At 40.7% G+C, this 17278-nt stretch overlaps 1 protein-coding gene across 2 annotated transcripts in view; it reads right to left on the reverse strand.

Moving 5' to 3' along the window:
- The window catches only part of mtr (5-methyltetrahydrofolate-homocysteine methyltransferase), a 32056-nt gene that overhangs the window by 8798 nt on the left and 5980 nt on the right, over positions 1 to 17278 (reverse strand). For both annotated transcript variants that reach the window (XM_072667723.1, XM_072667725.1), the window contains exons 7-26: positions 17095 to 17154; positions 16088 to 16182; positions 14833 to 14933; positions 14698 to 14759; positions 12754 to 12821; positions 12393 to 12472; positions 11763 to 11875; positions 10983 to 11123; positions 10279 to 10464; positions 9725 to 9904; positions 8844 to 8960; positions 8272 to 8412; positions 6895 to 6984; positions 5946 to 6098; positions 4150 to 4257; positions 3151 to 3251; positions 2567 to 2634; positions 1549 to 1669; positions 1367 to 1448; positions 656 to 754 (exon numbers count right to left, since the gene is read on the reverse strand). In XM_072667723.1, coding sequence (XP_072523824.1) covers positions 656 to 754; positions 1367 to 1448; positions 1549 to 1669; positions 2567 to 2634; positions 3151 to 3251; positions 4150 to 4257; positions 5946 to 6098; positions 6895 to 6984; positions 8272 to 8412; positions 8844 to 8960; positions 9725 to 9904; positions 10279 to 10464; positions 10983 to 11123; positions 11763 to 11875; positions 12393 to 12472; positions 12754 to 12821; positions 14698 to 14759; positions 14833 to 14933; positions 16088 to 16182; positions 17095 to 17154 — 2166 coding nt within the window. The remainder of the gene's footprint in view (positions 1 to 655; positions 755 to 1366; positions 1449 to 1548; positions 1670 to 2566; positions 2635 to 3150; positions 3252 to 4149; positions 4258 to 5945; positions 6099 to 6894; positions 6985 to 8271; positions 8413 to 8843; positions 8961 to 9724; positions 9905 to 10278; positions 10465 to 10982; positions 11124 to 11762; positions 11876 to 12392; positions 12473 to 12753; positions 12822 to 14697; positions 14760 to 14832; positions 14934 to 16087; positions 16183 to 17094; positions 17155 to 17278) is intronic.

The following is a 17278-nucleotide window of genomic DNA, read 5'->3' on the forward strand; positions in this document are numbered from 1 at the left end:
ACATTGGAATAACAAGACTGCTGACAGTGTATTATTATTATTATTATTAACAATAATAAATAATAATACATCATTAAAGGAACACAAATGAGGTGTTAGTTCTTCTTTATTCAATAAATCCTGAATTTGAAACAGATTTTCGTGTTGGTTGGTGTGGCGCAACATAGCACCACTACATGCCACTGAGCTACCACACCACGTGGGAGACTGGGGTTCAATTCCCGGTCTGGGTGACTATGCTGCACTTCACCAATAAGAGTCCTTGGGCAAGACTTCTAACACTACACTGGGCCTCCTCTGTAATACCAGTAACCTTGTAAGTCGCTCTGGATAAGAGCGTCAGCTAAATGCCACAAATGTAAATGTTTTAAATTTTAAGATTGAGATCCTTATTAATATGTAATCGGAGGTCTGTTGTTTGCAAATTAATAATAAATCTGAAGCACATCTACTATATCAGAGTGTAATCCATTCAGGAGTTCAATTAATCAGCATTTGATTGTTTAAAAGAGTTGAAACTAACACCTGCCCAGCTGACTTGCTATGTAATGGACATTTCATGAGCTGCAGGTTCTACTGATCACTAATTAGTATAATACTGAACAGCCCCAAACAATCATACTTATTCAAAAGCTTGTTTCTTTGCCAAACTGACCTTCAGTGAGTCGTAGTGTTCCTGCCTGATGTCCTCATACTCTTCTGTTACCTCCTCAAAGAAATCCTCATATACTCCCTCATCCAACAGCTGAGAGCACTGTCAAGAGGGGGAAGGGGGTGTAAGGCTTATTGCAAAAAAATAATGACATGAGTCAGACAAAGAACAGTAAATCACAGCTAAAATTCTTCTTTATTATTTATTAAATGGCAAAAAAAAAAAAAAAAGATAGGAACCCTGGCGATCAGAACTGATTACTTATTCAGAGTTTTCATACTGCAGCTTTACGTCCAGAGCCAAAAGTGTATTTCATTAGGCGGCCAAAGGATGACGGCACCACTCTGGCTCAACTGTCCTTCAGACGCTGACTCTGAGGACAAAACCCCCACTGAGAAAGCTGAGTGAGTCAGCTATTTTTATCAATAATGACTCATCGGAAAAAAAGAGGCACCTTTTAATGACTAAAACACTCAGGCTTAATTTGCACTTCGTTATGCAGCCTCTAAACTGCTGCTATTAATAATCAGCCAATTACAAACACTGGAATTGTGCCAAATGTTGTCCGACTGGTAGTTACGTTAAGGAATGTTCATATAGTGCGAAGTGTCGGGATATGGATTATGGAAAGGTTATGGGTGACATTTTAATTCGAAAATAGGCTCTTAACTGCAAGTATCCTCCTCATTTTTTAAAGAAAGAAGTCAAGCTTACCACTACAACACTGCGCGATGCATCCAGTACGTGAATCACAGGGGAGCTGTACCGGGGGGCGATCTTCACTGCTGTGTGAGTTCTGTTCACGTATACAAACACAGAGTTAGGTAGAGAAACAACAGGCTTGTTTCAACCCTTATTTGTCTGGAATAAATAAAGAGCAGTAGTATGGGACTAACTTCGAGGTTGTGGCTCCTCCAATCAGCAGAGGGGTCTTCAGGCCCAGCCGTTCCATTTCCTTAGCAACATGAATCATCTCGTCAAGAGACGGCGTGATGAGACCAGACAAACCGATGATATCTACACACAGAAATTATGTACGTTGGCGTGAAATACGTGTGTCCTTATCTAAATTTCACATTAAATGTAGATGTTCTGGTGGAGTATAGTGGTTTACAGATGTCTAGTAAGAAAACGGACACAAGCGTAGTCATTAGGTGTGAAAAGGCATTTGCCCCATTGTTCAACAGAGTGCAAGTTTGTCTGTCTAGGAGCCAAAGCTGAAGTGCACAAACTCACCTTACCTCGTTCCCCCCACCAGTGTCCATCAGCCTCACTATACCACCCACCCCCCTAACAACCACCCACCCACCCTCATCCCTCCCACACACCTACCCATCCTGCCTACCAGCCTCATCCCTCCCACACCTACCCACCATCCCTATAAACCTTATCCCTTATTCCGCACCTCCCTACCAGCCTCATCCCTCCCACACCTACCCACCATCCCTACAAACCTTATCCCTTATTCCGCACCTCCCTACCAGCCTCATCCCTCCCACACCTACCCACCATCCCTACAAACCTTATCCCTTATTCCGCACCTCCCTAACAACCTCATCCCTCCTAATCACCCTCCCCATCAACCTCACACCTCCCATCCAGCCAGCCTCATCCCTCCCACTTACATATTCCTACCTCCCATCATCCAACCAACCTCGCCCCCTCCCACCTACAAAACCACCCAGCCAGCCAGCCAATCGTCTTCCCTAGCGACCACTGCCCATACCTACCTCCCACCATCTAATTAACTTCTCTACCTTCTATCCACCCAACTTCCCTCCCTAGCAACCACTCACACACCCATCCAACCTCAACTACACCCACACCTACCTTCCACCATCCAACCAACCTCCCTCCCTCCCATTGTTTAAAAGATGTCCTTGTCTGGGTTTGAGTCATGTGAACACAGCCCACCTGCTTTCTTCTCAATGGCCTCCTTCAGTATTCTATCACATGGTACCATCACCCCCAAATCAATCACCCTACAAAACAGAGATAGAGATGTGTAAATAAAATAAGCACACACACACACACACACACACACGGACAGACACACGGACAGACAGTCTTCTTAAACACTGCAGCCCATTACACACTTATCTATAAAATACTCTGCTTCCTATTGTCTTTCTATCTCTCTCCCGATTACACACACACACACACACACACACACACACACACACACACACACACACACACACACTTGTGTTTAATCAGAGGTAACTGCTTAATCACCAGACCCCTGCAGTCATTCATTAGCAGCGAGCGTGCCGCTAACTGCCCCATTACAGTGACTGATGATGATTTTATGAAGCCATCATATCAACAACAGGAGCAATTCAGAGCTCAATCACACTCTCTACACCATCATTCATGCACCTGTGTGCATGTAATCTGGGAAACTGGACACTGTAAGTACCAAAATATTATATCTGTATTATTCATATGATTCATTATTGTGGTCCTGGTCCGCTTGTATATTCTGTAAAGCTACGCACCGGAAGTTGTTGCATCCCAGTACAACACCAACAATGTTTTTGCCAATATCATGGACGTCTCCCTTCACTGTGGCCAGAACTATTGTGCCCTGGTACGGATCCTGCAGAGGTGCAAACACAGATACAGATCAGTCACAGATAGAAACAAAGGTCTGCAGATACACTATCGGTCCAAATGTTTGTGGACACCCCTTCTAATGAATGTGTATAGCTACTTTAAGTTGCACCCATTGCTGACACAGATGTGCAAATGCACATACACAGTTTGTTTAGTCCCTGTAGAGAAGAACTGCCAACAGAATAGGACTCTCTGGAGCAGATAAACATGAACCCATGAACTGGCATTACGCATAGGCACCCACTGGGTAGTGGAACTGTGTTCTCTGGAATGACGACAATAACCCTCAGTAGAGACAGTTACTCCATGTTTTTTAATAGTTTTTAATAAAGGAAAAATAAAGTACTGCAGTTATCTCCATCACTGCCTCCAGCGTCCTCCTTGCTGCTGGGCTGGCTGGTGTGTTGCAGGTGGTTCCAACGGTAATGGTTGCTAGGTGGTTTACCAGGTGGTTGCTACAGCATTCCATACCATCCCGTTTCTAGGGTGTAGCTAACATACTTTCATCATAGTGAGCCTTTTTTCCCCACAGACATTCTTTGAGCATTCAGTTATTCATGTGGTTTGGTGTTGATACCTTGAAAACTGTCGAAGAACTAAGCAGACAAAACACGATTTCTGTGCACTGCTGATCAAACTGAGGGCAACTCAGAAAGTCAACTAAAGAAAGCTCTAGTTAAAATGCAGTCAATGAATTCTGACAGCCCTCTGCTGTGACTCTAACAAACAGAACAGATGTTCCTCCGACAATAAACTCAGAGACTGGGGTGTGAAAAATGTCCTATGGCTGCGAGAAGGAGAAATTACCCAGGGCCAGCTGCATACTGGTTTCTTTATAAAGCTTCGACTTGAGATTTGTTTGTAAATGTGTGAACACTCACGATCTCCTCAGTCACTCCGGACGCTGCCATCATCTCCTCTCTCTCTTTCTCCATGTAGGGAATCAGATATGCCACGGCTTTCTTCATCACACGAGCCGACTTTATCACCTGAATGCGCACACACACATACACATACACAGATTAGATAATCACATTTGGTTGCTTATGGCTCACTGTAAACACTATCTAAATGTATCCAGACACACCTTCTAATTAGTGAATTCAGCAACTTTACATTGCACTTATTGGTGACGTACACACGTAGACAAAATTGTTGGTACCCCTCGGTTAATGAAAGAAAAACCCACAATGGTCACAGAAATAACTTGAATCCGACAGAAGTAATACAAGTAAATAAAAAAATTATATGAAAATTAACCAATGAAAATCTGACACTGATTTTAAACCATGCTTTAAGAGAACTATTTTAAAAAGCATCTGATCATCCAACATCAGCACCTCACCTCACTAATTGTGGCTAAACGCAATCAAATCTCACAGCAACATTCCAACATCTAGTCTAAAGCCTTCCCAGATAAGCTGAAGGCTGTTACTGCAGCAAAGGGGATAACCTTCCTATAAATGTTATTGATTTTAGAAGAAATGAAAGGTAAGCATTATTTTTATCCAGCAGTTGTTCTTTACATTGTGCTTAATTTTTATGACGATTTGGCCAATAGAAATGCCAATTCATAATAAATACCACTCATGGATTTCTTTTTTTGTGCGTGTGTGTGTGTGTGTGACAGTGACGATATGAAAGAAGCAATATTAAGGAAATTGCCAACTAAAATCAACTTTATTTGTTCATTATCACAGCGTCCCTCAACGCCTCACTTAATTTACATCTCTATTTATATCTGAAATGTAATGAGCCTAAAACACCCCCTCTGGCACAACCATTAGAGATTTCAGTAAAGACACTAACAACAGCAGCTGTTATTGCCCCGCTTCATGCTTTTAATAAGGTAAATGAGGTAATTGACAAAACTGGGATTGTCTTCTATAGTACACGTTTCATCAGGGACACCTTGATGAATTATCAGTTGAGTGCATGGTTTAGTGAATTCCCCACCCTAACCCCTAATCTTGTGTTGAGCAGTTTTCTGGACGTCCCTTAGAATTGAACAGGATTATTTGTTATTGTGCTCTTAAGACAGATACACTGTATAGACAAAAGTATTGGGATACCTGCTCATTTATTGTTCCTTCTGTAATCAAGTGTATTAAAGCATGATTTGATTGCATTCATTGACTAGTGTGTTAGGAAGGTCAGGATTGCTAGATGATCACCACACCATCTCATCCAAAACCCCCCAACTCATCCCAAGTATTGGATGGAGCACCATCCATCATTCCAGAGAACACCGTTCCACTGCTCCACAGCTCAATGCTGGGGGGGGCTTTATACCCCTCTAGCCCAAGCCTGGCATTAGGTATGGTGCCAGTAGGTTCATGTTTATCTACTCTAGAGTGTCTTATTCTATTGGCGGTACTTATCTACAGGGACTACACAATGTGAACACATTTGTGTCAGCAATGGGTGCAACTTAAAATACCTGAATGCATTCATTAGAAGAGGTGTCCACAAACATTTGGACATGTTTATGTACATCATCTCTTTTTCTTTTTTTTGTTTTACTATTATATGATTTATTTGCTAGTATTATTACTATTATATATAATATTACACATTACACGTGTATGTAAACTTTGTTTTCACGTTACAGTCGCTCATAATTTCTTCACCATGTGGACACCTCGGCATATTGTGTGCATGTGTTGCTATTAGATACCTGAGGCAGGAACATCTTTCCAGCTCCGAACAGATCACCCACAGACTTCATACCGTTCATGAGCGGCCCCTCGATAACATGGAGTGGACGGGGATAGCGGTCACTCTGTGCACGAGCCTCCTCTGTGTCCTCTACAACATGCTTCTCTATACCCTGCACACACGCACGTCAGAGATCATTATGGATGAGAGAGAAAACACTACTACTACTATTACAACCTTTTTAATCTACTATCACAGGATGTATTTCATACATAAACAGGAAATACAGCATGTGAAGACATGAGTGCACCTGAAGTGCTGTAAAAAGTAACTGATCATCCTTCATTTATTTAGTTTCCATTTAAAAGCCCCTAAATGCCAGTTATTCATTAGAAAAGATGTGTTAATGTTTAGTGCCCCCACCTGACTAGTCCAGTCTTAAAAAAAAATAAAGGTTTCAAATAAAAGGTTTTCCCAAACACATTTAATGATGTTGAGTTTTGGACCCTGGGGTGATCAGTCCAATGTTCTTGAATGCAAGCGCTTTTAATCAGCTCCACATCCTTTCAGACCCACACAGCAGCGTCGAACAGACGAGACTTGCTCATGTTTTTAAGTCTGAAGCGAGAGTGGAGCCTGATTTACTCTGCTCTCAAAAGACAAAAAACTGCTGTCTTATCTGCTGGGGCAGTGAAAGTGGAAGTGGAAGTGTTGGTGGTCTTCCGGGTCTTGAATAGTTTCTCTAATTATAGCTCATGTCTCAAATCTTTTGACTTTCTGCTTCGTCATAAGTCAAGTAGCTTCTACCTAAACTGCTCTGAAAAACCACCTCAAAATGAACTAAATGTCTGTTTTGACTAAAAATTAAATAAATAAATAAAAGAAGGATGATCTGACTTCTGCAGAGCACTGTGTACTTTCCAGTATAATTTATAATGGACCACGTCCACACACACACACACACACACCTTAATAAGAGCATACTCTAGTCTCTCCTCCACGCTTCCTTTTCTCCACTCATCCGTCTGAACCACTTTTTTCCCACCTTTAGCGTAATTCTGAAAGACAGTTTATGAAACCACTTCTGAATGAATATCACTTCTGAAAGATTAGTCCAGAACTGATTATGATGACGTGGCATAAGGCAATGACAACGCACTGAAACACGATAAAGAGACATGTCAGCTGTATTACATCCCAGGCAACAGGCAGAGAGCAAAGCCACTGAAAGCTTTAGAGAATGATGCAGACACTGAGCTGGACATGCGCTGATGGAAGCTCTGGATCTTCCTTCTGAAACTCTGTTACCTCTAAAAGTAAATGTAGTGGTGCTACAATAACAAGAACAACATCCCTGCTGAAAAATCCAGCTCAGGAGCAGCTTTGGCTGGTAGTTGGTTTTAGATGGTACAAGCTGCTCTTTGATGGTCATGATTAGGGCTGCAACTAATGATTATTTTAATAATCCATTAATCTGTTGATTATTTTTTTAGATTAATTGGATTTTTTGTCTTTATTTAAAAATAGAACATTGAATAACAGCAAGTGTGTACAATAATTAAATAAGAGATTCAATTATTAAATAAAAATAAATCAAATGTATTCATAAATTAAAAATAAAATAAATTAAATAATAAAGAAAAATAAGTGCATTGCTGATGCAAACACTGCACTGTATTTGAGTGAGACAGGAGGAATTGCCTTTGGTTAGTATGTAGTGTTTTTTTACTGATACTTAAAAGCTTAATCATTAATTACCACTATTGCGTAAAAAGTTACATGTTTTTATAAATCACATTTAAACACTGCTTAAGCGAATTAAACTGATAATTAAAGTAACACACACACACACACTCCATCACTGTCATTGTCCAGTTAACAAGCAAAAAACTGCATGTGCCGGGTCGTGCCGGTTCGCACAGTGTGATGTTACGTTTCCTCACTTCAAAACGGAACAAACTCTGGATATTGTAGTGACTGTGCTCCCACACTTTTGAGGATTGAAGCCGAACTTTTCTGTGTGGGTCATGTTTCATTTTTTTTTAAATGTACTTACTTCTTGATGTTAAACTTAAAACTTCTTTTGAAGATTACGCCTCCATTCATTGCCAACACTTAATAATCGATTATTTACGATTTTATCGATTTGTTGTTGCAGCCCTAGTCACTACGGTCAAAAAGCTGGTCATCCACGATAAAACATTATATGCACAGGGTAGCTATTCAGCTTGGCTGAATAACTTATTGTAAAATATATAAATGGGCAGAACTACTCAGGTCCTCTACTGTCCCCAGTTATGCTTTACACCAGGACTGTACCTGACCACTGCACCTGAACACTGTACCTGAGCGTACTGCAGCAGTTTCTCTGTGGCCTCTTGCTCTCGGTTCCAGATGAGGTTTTCACACAGCACCAGAAGCTCTTTATCAATGTCGTCATACACTGGCAGATTTCCCGCATTCACAATGCCCATATCCATCCCATCCTGCAGGGGGCGCAGCAGAAGAGACAGGTAAAGATACGGTCAATCCTAAGCAGAAATCTTTATTTATTTATTTATTAGCAAATAAAGTAATGATACATAGATAGAATTTACTGTTCTACCATTTTTTACTGTAGAATTGACTAAATTCTATAATAAAAGTCGAGAGAGTTCAGAGAAACCCATGAATTCAGTGAGCTTTAACAAGAATAAACCCTAAAAACCAACAAAGGCTTAAGCATAGACTGTGCTGAATCAAGACATAATATTGCTTCATCACACCAATACCAGTAACACTGGAATAATGAGATTACTAACCGGCCGCTTATGGATAATCTAAAGATATCAACCTTAGAGGCAAAAAAAAAACAGACAAAAAGACAAATGACATGGTTCAATGTTAAGGTGGTTTATGAGAAGGACTGAGGCTGCACCTTTATAGCATGGTACAGGAAAGCTCCATGCATTGCCTCCCTGATGGCCTCCATGCCTCGGAATGAGAAGGAAAGGTTAGACAGACCCCCACTGACACGGGCTCCAGGCAAGGTCTCCTACAGTGACCGAGAGAGAAAGAGCAAAAATTGAGACAGACAAGGATGAAGGAAGACAGAAAATAAATGAGAGTAACACAGCAAGAGAGACACGAGAGAGTGAGAGAGAGAGAGAGAATGAATGAGTGAGAAAGATTGACAGCGAGAGAGAGAGAGAGAGAGAGAGAGAAAGAGAAAATGAATGAATGGCAGTAGAGCGAGAGCGTGCACGTGAGAGAGGGAGAATAAACGATAGAGCAAGAGATGAAGAGTGAAAATGAATGAGAGTAAAGAGAGCAGAAAAAGAGCAAAAGAGAGAAAGAAAGAATAGAGAATGTACCTGTAGCAAGAGAGGGAGGATTAAAAAAAAGGAAAGTAAAGCACGAGAAAAAGTGAGAGAGCAAATGACAGATGTAGAGCAAGAGAAAGAAGGAGAATGAATGAAAGATGTAGAGCAAGAGAGAGTAACAGAATGAACGAAAGAGAGAGAGAATAAATGAGCAAGTAAGACAAAAAACAAACAAACAAAACACAAGATACACAGAAAATAAGGGACAGGTCAAATATACCAAACGGAAGATGTAGCATCTCTCACACACACACACACACACACACACACACACACACACACACACACACACACACACACACACACACACACACACACACACACACACTAAAACCAACAGTTCTTTAAATGAAACACTTATTTAGCTGTGAACGGATCAGTCATCGTATAAATCTGACTAAACTGGACTGACTGTTCTAGGTGTGGTGAGCCCCACCTTAATGATCTTGGTGGCTCTGATGAAATTGATGGCATACATGTTATGCTCCTCCATCCCGGTGCCTATGGTGAGGATGTTGGGGTCAAAGATGATGTCATTGGGGTTAAACCCCACCTTATTGATCAGGAGGTGATAGGCTCTCGTGCAGATCTGGACCTTCTGATCAATTTCAGTTGCCTAGGGGGATGATTGTAGAAGACAGACATCAATCAAACCAGTGCAGCAGCGTATCGTCTCAGACCTGTTTTACAAGAGGAACATCTGTGGGGTTCAATCTGGTCTGAATCTAAAGTTTGGGTAGTGAATGGTCTTCTGTAATCTGCTGAACACAGAGCTCCTTCTGTTGGTGTCCTGTTCATCTCACAGTGATGGAATGACTAGACCATGAATTTGGGAATTTGGGGGGTATTATACTCCAGCAGTGTTTACAGCTCAGCTCAGAGCTAAACTGATGAGCCGAACAAAACTGTTGAGAGTTTTTGTCCAGAGATTTGGTCCAGACCGGAGGCAGTAACATTCTCCTGAAGGTCACAGAAGACCACCGCACTGACCTGCCCTTCCTCGTCGAACGCCATGATGACGACAGCGGCACCGTAGCGATGCACTTGTTTGGCACGCTTCAGAAACTCCTCCTCTCCCTCCTTCAGGCTGATGCTGTTGACGATGCATTTGCCCTGGCAGCACTTCAGACCCGCCTCGATCACCGCAAAGTTAGACGAGTCAATACACAGCGGCACCTGAACAGACCACCACAGTTCACACACTCTGGGTTAGCTTTAGCCTTAGCCTGGTAGGCAAAACCGTGCCCTCTTCACTACAGAGTGCTCTACTTTGGGGTTCTGTCATTTTGTAATTAAACAATATCAAAATATTTAAACAAAAAGCTAAATATTATTTATTTATATATATATATATATATATATATATATATATATATATATATATATATATATATATATATATATATATATATATATATATATATTGTTTTTACATTAACTTTTTTTAAAAAGCAGAAAGATAATCACCAAAATGGCAACTTTACACTTCAATTCAAGTCAATGAAAAACACTGTATTCTCAGTAATTCGGGCCAGTCAGCTTTAAACTGGAAGCCAATGTAAACAGAAGCTGAAATCTTTGGAAGTGACACAGATCATGTAACATTTGACTAATTCCACGTCATTTCTGTTTTCTGAATCTAAAGAGAAGTAATTATGTCAAAGCTGTAAAAAAAACAAAAGACTGGTGATTACTCTGGCGATGTCAGGCTCAGAAGCAATTAGGTTGCAGAAGCGCGCCATGGCAGCGGGTCCTTCCAGCATCCCTTCGTCCATGTTAATGTCCAGCACCTGGGCACCCATCTCTACCTGAGCTTTAGCTATACTTAACGCCTCCTGCATTTTCACACAGACAGACAATATACAATTATATATTTCTATGTTATTATACCATTTCATATTTTACAATTGTACATTTATGTATTAACATTTGTATTTTAAACTCCAATAGTTTTAGGTAAACAACACTTCACTGACTGTCTACATATGGAGTGATTTTTTTTTCCATGTCTTAGTCTCAAATAAACAGTACAAACTATAATAATAATAATAATAATAATAATAAAAATAATAATAATATTTTGACACACCCACAATTCTCATGTTTTGTTATCTGTCAATTAGATCAACATTATAGATTTTTTCTCTTTTTTCCTAACACAAAATATTTTTGGTAAAAATAAGGTTTTAATATATTTTCTGTGCAGGATGTTTAGGTTTACCTACATTTGTGTTTTGAATAAATGTACTATAAATGTAATACAAAGTAATAAATGTATCAATGGATTATTTAATGAATACATGTCAAATTTTAAACCTCAATTTATGACTGAATTCTCCACCGGATTCAACACAGCTGGTGTGATTCAAGTCAGAAGAAATTAAATAATATTTAATGAAATTAAATATTATGCATGTATCTGCTGGAATGGTCAAAAAACGGCAAGATTTCACTTCGTTGTCAGTTTAAAATACCTCATAATTCCCCGACATGATGAGCCTGGCAAACTTGCGCGATCCAGCGACATTGCAGCGTTCGCCAATGTTGACAAAGTTTGTGTACGGCCCGATCCGAAATGGCTCCAGACCTAAAAACACACCAGACACTTTATTATGATCAAGACAGTTTACATCCATCTGACAAAAAGTAATAAGTGCATCAAATACTCTACATTAGAACTGGCCAGTGGAAGCACACCACGAGCAGCCTGTGTTTGGACTGTGTACACAGGAAAATAGAAAGGGAATTAACAAGAGAATTACTGACAACTGGTGGATAGGAGCGGTACTGCAGTTACAGAGCTGCATTTCCAAAACGAGGTTAAGAAATTAAGACTCCTTATAAAAAATTGTTGTATGCAGAGGTTTAGACACCCCTGGCCAAAATAGGTATTTTATTGACTTTCTAAATGTAAAAAGTTTACATTCTCTACAAAAAAAAAAATATATATATATATAATATATATAATACACATATATAATGTGGTATAATATTTTTGGAACATCATTTTAACAGTGCACAAGACATGCTTGCAGTTGAAATGAAAGTCCATAAGTAAAAATGTAAGACCCTCTGAATTTAAGGGACTCAGATTATGAGTTTACCAGAAAGCAGCATAAAGTCACTGAAGACCTCTTTCTGAGGAACTCTGGGCGAGCACTGTTTCACACTCTCAGATATCGCCCTGCATCAGAAACATAGAGGAAACAAACAACAACAAATGTAACACACACACACACACACACACACACACACACACACACACACACACACACACACACACACACACACACACACACACACACACAATTAGGCAGGTCCTGAACTGTGTAACATGCCCCCTTTACTTGTTAACAGCTGTCTAATCAGTCCTAGTCTAATATTACTAACTACACTAGTGCAGCTAACAATGACACCAGCAAATACGATGACCTCAGTCTGTGACTGAAGACTGTAAGTCAGTACCGTATGTGTTCAGGTGTTGTTCCACAGCAACCACCAACAATGTTCACCAGGCCATCCATAGCGAACTCCTGTGTGATAGAAATACACAGCAGTTTTAAATATATAAAGTACTTAATCCATACAAAGACTTACTACTTTAATTCAACAGGTTTAGTACTTTTATGCACATTCAGTTTTAATAACCTTACTGGTTCCGTTTTTTTTTTGTGCTGGACCATCCTTTATTTATTCACTAAACTCTTCAGTTAAACACCTGCATGTCTCAGACGTTTTTATGCATCACTAGATAAACCGCTCAGAGGTTAGAGCTCTGGGTTATTGATGACAGGGTTGTGGGTTTGATACCCAGGCTTGGCAAGTTGCCACTGTTGAGCAAGGCCCCTCACCCTCTTTGTTCTTCCCCGGGTGCCGCAGCAATGGCTGCCCACAACTCTGTGCTCACTGTACTGTGTGTGTTTTCACTGGTGTGTATGTGGGTGTTCACAGAATGGATGGGTTAAAGGTGGAGGCCAAATTCCATTCCTGGTGAATCAAATTCCACTAATGGTAAATATGGTTGTCCTGTCTTGTCTTGTCTTAAAAAGGAAACTACATCAAACTGAATAGGAGGTAGAATTTTAAGATCAATATTTTGACCTATAATATAATATAAAATAAAACTATAATGTGTATATAACATAATATTAAATATTACTTCAGAGTCTGACTGCTATAGGCTTTATAGCTGTTATCCGGAGAATTCGACCCCTCCTCTCTAGAGAGGCCCCCCAGGTGCTTGTTCAGTTTCTCGTCACTTCCAGACTTGACTACTGCAACTCTCTTCTGGCTGGTCTCCCTCTACGCACCATCAGGCCCCTGCAACTCATCCAGAATGCAGCGGCACGGGTCGTCTTCAATGTCCCTAAATTCAGCCATGTCACTCCTCTGCTGCGTTCTCTTCACTGGCTTCCTGTAGCTGCTTCCCGCATCAGATTCAGAACCCTGACGCTGGCCTACAAAGCCAAGAACAGACCAGCCCCTCCATACTTGATGGCAATGGTCAAAAGCCGATCCGCACTTAGAGCCCTTCGCGCTTCGAGTACGGCTCGGCTCGACCCGCCATCCCTCAAAATCCGTGGAAGACAAGCGTCCAGGCTTTTTTCTGTCCTGCAAGTGAACTTCCACTAGGTGTCCGAACGGCCGAGTCGCTCACTGTCTTCAAACGCAGACAGAAGACCCACCTCTTCAGAGAATACTTGGACGAATAGAGTACTATGGTCACCTTATTGTCTTGTGTTTAGTCGTGTATAAAGCTTAAAGGTATCTTTGAACTATTAGTCTATTCAAACTAGCTGAGGTTTTTCTTCAGTAAATAGCAAATCACTTCGTAAGTCGCTGTGGATAAGAGTGTCTGCTAAATGCCATAAATGTAAATGTTATAGCCATTAATAATACCACCCCTACACTACAATAGAAAAGCTGTAACAGAAGGATCTCTCACATTTAATACAGTAGTTAGTGAGACCCCTCCCGCCCCCCACCTTAAATGTAGCTCATCCATCAAGTCCTGTTTACTTAGGCTATGACACTAATGTGGCCCTCTTAGCCTGAAAGCTTACATCCCACCAATTAGCATTTTTCAAACTGCATATCTAAATCCTCACACACTTTCCTCAATCTAATTTGTTCAACATCTTAAACAGACTTGAACATCCTATGGTCCTCTGGCGTGCCCAAAGTGTTATTACAATCTCATGTTCCCACAGAACAGCCCCACCAGTCTGTACAGAGGTCCCAGTAGTTACGGAGTAATACACCTCAGTCTTAAAGGGTTTAGAGGTTTCTGACCCTGTATGAAAATGTCTTGCAAGAGTCACTCTATAGCCCATATTGTCTGCAAAACATGTCTTGACCATCATGACATAATGATGCACCACTTCTAGAGTGAGAACAGCAGAAGCTCACCTTTATATTTGAGGCAGTGACCTGAGGGGTTTCATCATACCCTCCGAATGTGTTTGGGAGACCTGGAGAAAAACAAGCACGGGTAAACACAGGAAAATTGAGCTCAAATGTAAGGAGTCAGCAGTGCTAGGTTACCTGCGTTGGGGTAACATATGATGAAAGCACCGGTGCTCTTCCCAATCGCTTCAATAAAGGGCCTCATTTCAGTGGCTCCCAGAGCACAGTTCAAACCAATACTGAAGAAAAGGAGGAGGTTAGCTCTGTTAATGAAGTATACCAAAGTGTAGTACAGGGTTAAAGGGTCCCCCCACCAGCCCAGAGTAGATTAAAATACACAAGAATTCAATAAACAGAGTTGAAAACACACTGCAGGTTTTGTCCAGCAGAAGAGAAGTGGTGCTAGTGAGCAACTGCAGTTCAAGAGTCAGCGTGTCTCTCGTATGCTTAAAAGACCCAAATTATGGAATTACATAAAACAAATGATCTAATTATACAAAATTAATTTCCCTTGTATTTTCAGAGAGATTGTGAAACCATGTGCACAATATTAACCTGTCAAAAGGTACCAATAGCCCCCAGGTGTCAGAAATTATGCTACATAAATGGTCAATGAACACCTCTTCAGTCTACAGCTTTTTAGCCCATTCTCACTGAGGTGATATGGGAGTGTCGATACCGCAGACTGCAGCAGAGCTACTGGACTGGTGGATGAAGATGTGGGAAGATGATTAAATGTTGTGCTGCTCCTGACAGTCAGAAAGCTAATGGATCACTGAAGCCATCCAAAAGATCTATTCCTGACAGGAATGGAGTATTTATTTTTGGTCCTGGAACATTTTCGCCTCAATTTAACCGTTTATGACACATTTCAGTTAGTTTGAAATGAGGTACAATATAAGCATATATTTACATATATCAGTCTTAAAGGCACAGTAATAGAAACAGCCTTAATTTAATTAGTAATACAAAAAAAAGGAAAATTGTCATAATGGTATACATTGACTTCATTGGGGGTAAAATAAATAAGCAAATTGTGAACATTTTAAAAATTGGCACTGGACTGAGATCCAATCAAAAGAGGCTAAGACACGCTGAGAATGTTGTCCATCACCCAATGAACATGTCGGTTGCACAGTTATCTGGGATTGTCTTTTTGCCACCATCTCCCTCTGATCAATAAACCCTCTGTTTGCCACCTCGATGTGAGTTCAAGCTGGTTTATCCTTCGAAGTAGATTAATGTCTGTCTGTGCATTACGGCACAGAAAGGGATCATGGGTAAGCGAGTATATTTAATAAAGCATGCTTAATAAAACAGTAATGAGGAACAGGCTGCATTAAACTTCAGTAAGTGAGTAAGTCTGGAGCTGTGTCTTAAAGAAAGGTCTTACCACATTGGCTTCATATGAGACATACTGATGACAAAGGCCTCTCCGGTCTGCCCAGAGAGAGTACGACCACTCTTGTCCACAATGGTACCGGAGATCTTTAACAGCAGACACAAACAACAGTCAGTTTGCGACTCCAGAAACACTGCCAGCTGGATATTTCTGGTTGGTGGATTTTTGTGAATTAGTTTTATTTACACAATGACCATCTAACTGGTGTTCAAGCATTATCTTACAAATGAACCACTAATCTTACAAAATAAGACATTTCAGGACAACACTAACTTTCCCAGTTTCCCAGACATACACAATAAAGAGACAAAAGTATTGGGACACCTGCTAATTCATTGTTTCTTCTCAAATCAGGGGTATTAAATAATAATTTAAGTTAGAGTAACTGTCTCTGCTGCCCAGGGACATCTTACATCTAGATTTTGAAAGAGAATTGCTGTGAGGATTTGACTGCATTTAGCAACAAGAATGTTAGTGAGGTCAGGATGTTGGACGATCATCAGCCCACCTCATCCTCAGCTCCCCAATTCATCCCGAAAGTACTGGATGGAGCACCAACCATCATCCCAGAGAACACAGTTACCCCTTTAACCCACATCTGGCAGTAGGCATAGTGCCAATAGGTTCATGTTTATCTGCTCCAGTCTCTTGGGAGCTAGATAATCTGCATGTATCTCAGCAATGACAAATGAAAAAATTATAAGGACCATGTTATTGGCACTCTCTATGTTTTCTTCGAGGCATAAAGATAGCATTGATGCTACCCAGGTGGTAAAGAAATCCTGACTCCATAGCCTCCACAGGTCTCAAAATTGACTGAACTGCTGAACTGACTAAAAAGCAGGACATGCTGTATTTCAGCATCGGGTTAAAAGGGGCTGCACAATAATGCTTCGCATCTCTCAAATCTCGCTCAATCAAGAGCTGCAACAAGAACTACTGTCCCATCGCCCTCTAAGAATTTTCAATTAAATAAGTAATCAAGTCTTGTTACTCACAAATATGGGTCTTGGTTCATACGACTCCTCGAACAGCACATCAATAGCGAACAGAGCGGCCTTGAAGAGAGAAAGGAAGGCTGGTAAATGTTTGGGACAGCAGTGAAAGATAAAGATGAGCAGTGCTATATAAAAAAAAAAAAGGAGGTTCAACCTGTGTACATCTTTAGCCGCTCTGACTGGT

The sequence above is a fragment of the Salminus brasiliensis genome, chromosome 22, assembly GCF_030463535.1.
Source record: "Salminus brasiliensis chromosome 22, fSalBra1.hap2, whole genome shotgun sequence".
Taxonomy (NCBI): Eukaryota; Metazoa; Chordata; class Actinopteri; order Characiformes; family Bryconidae; genus Salminus; species Salminus brasiliensis.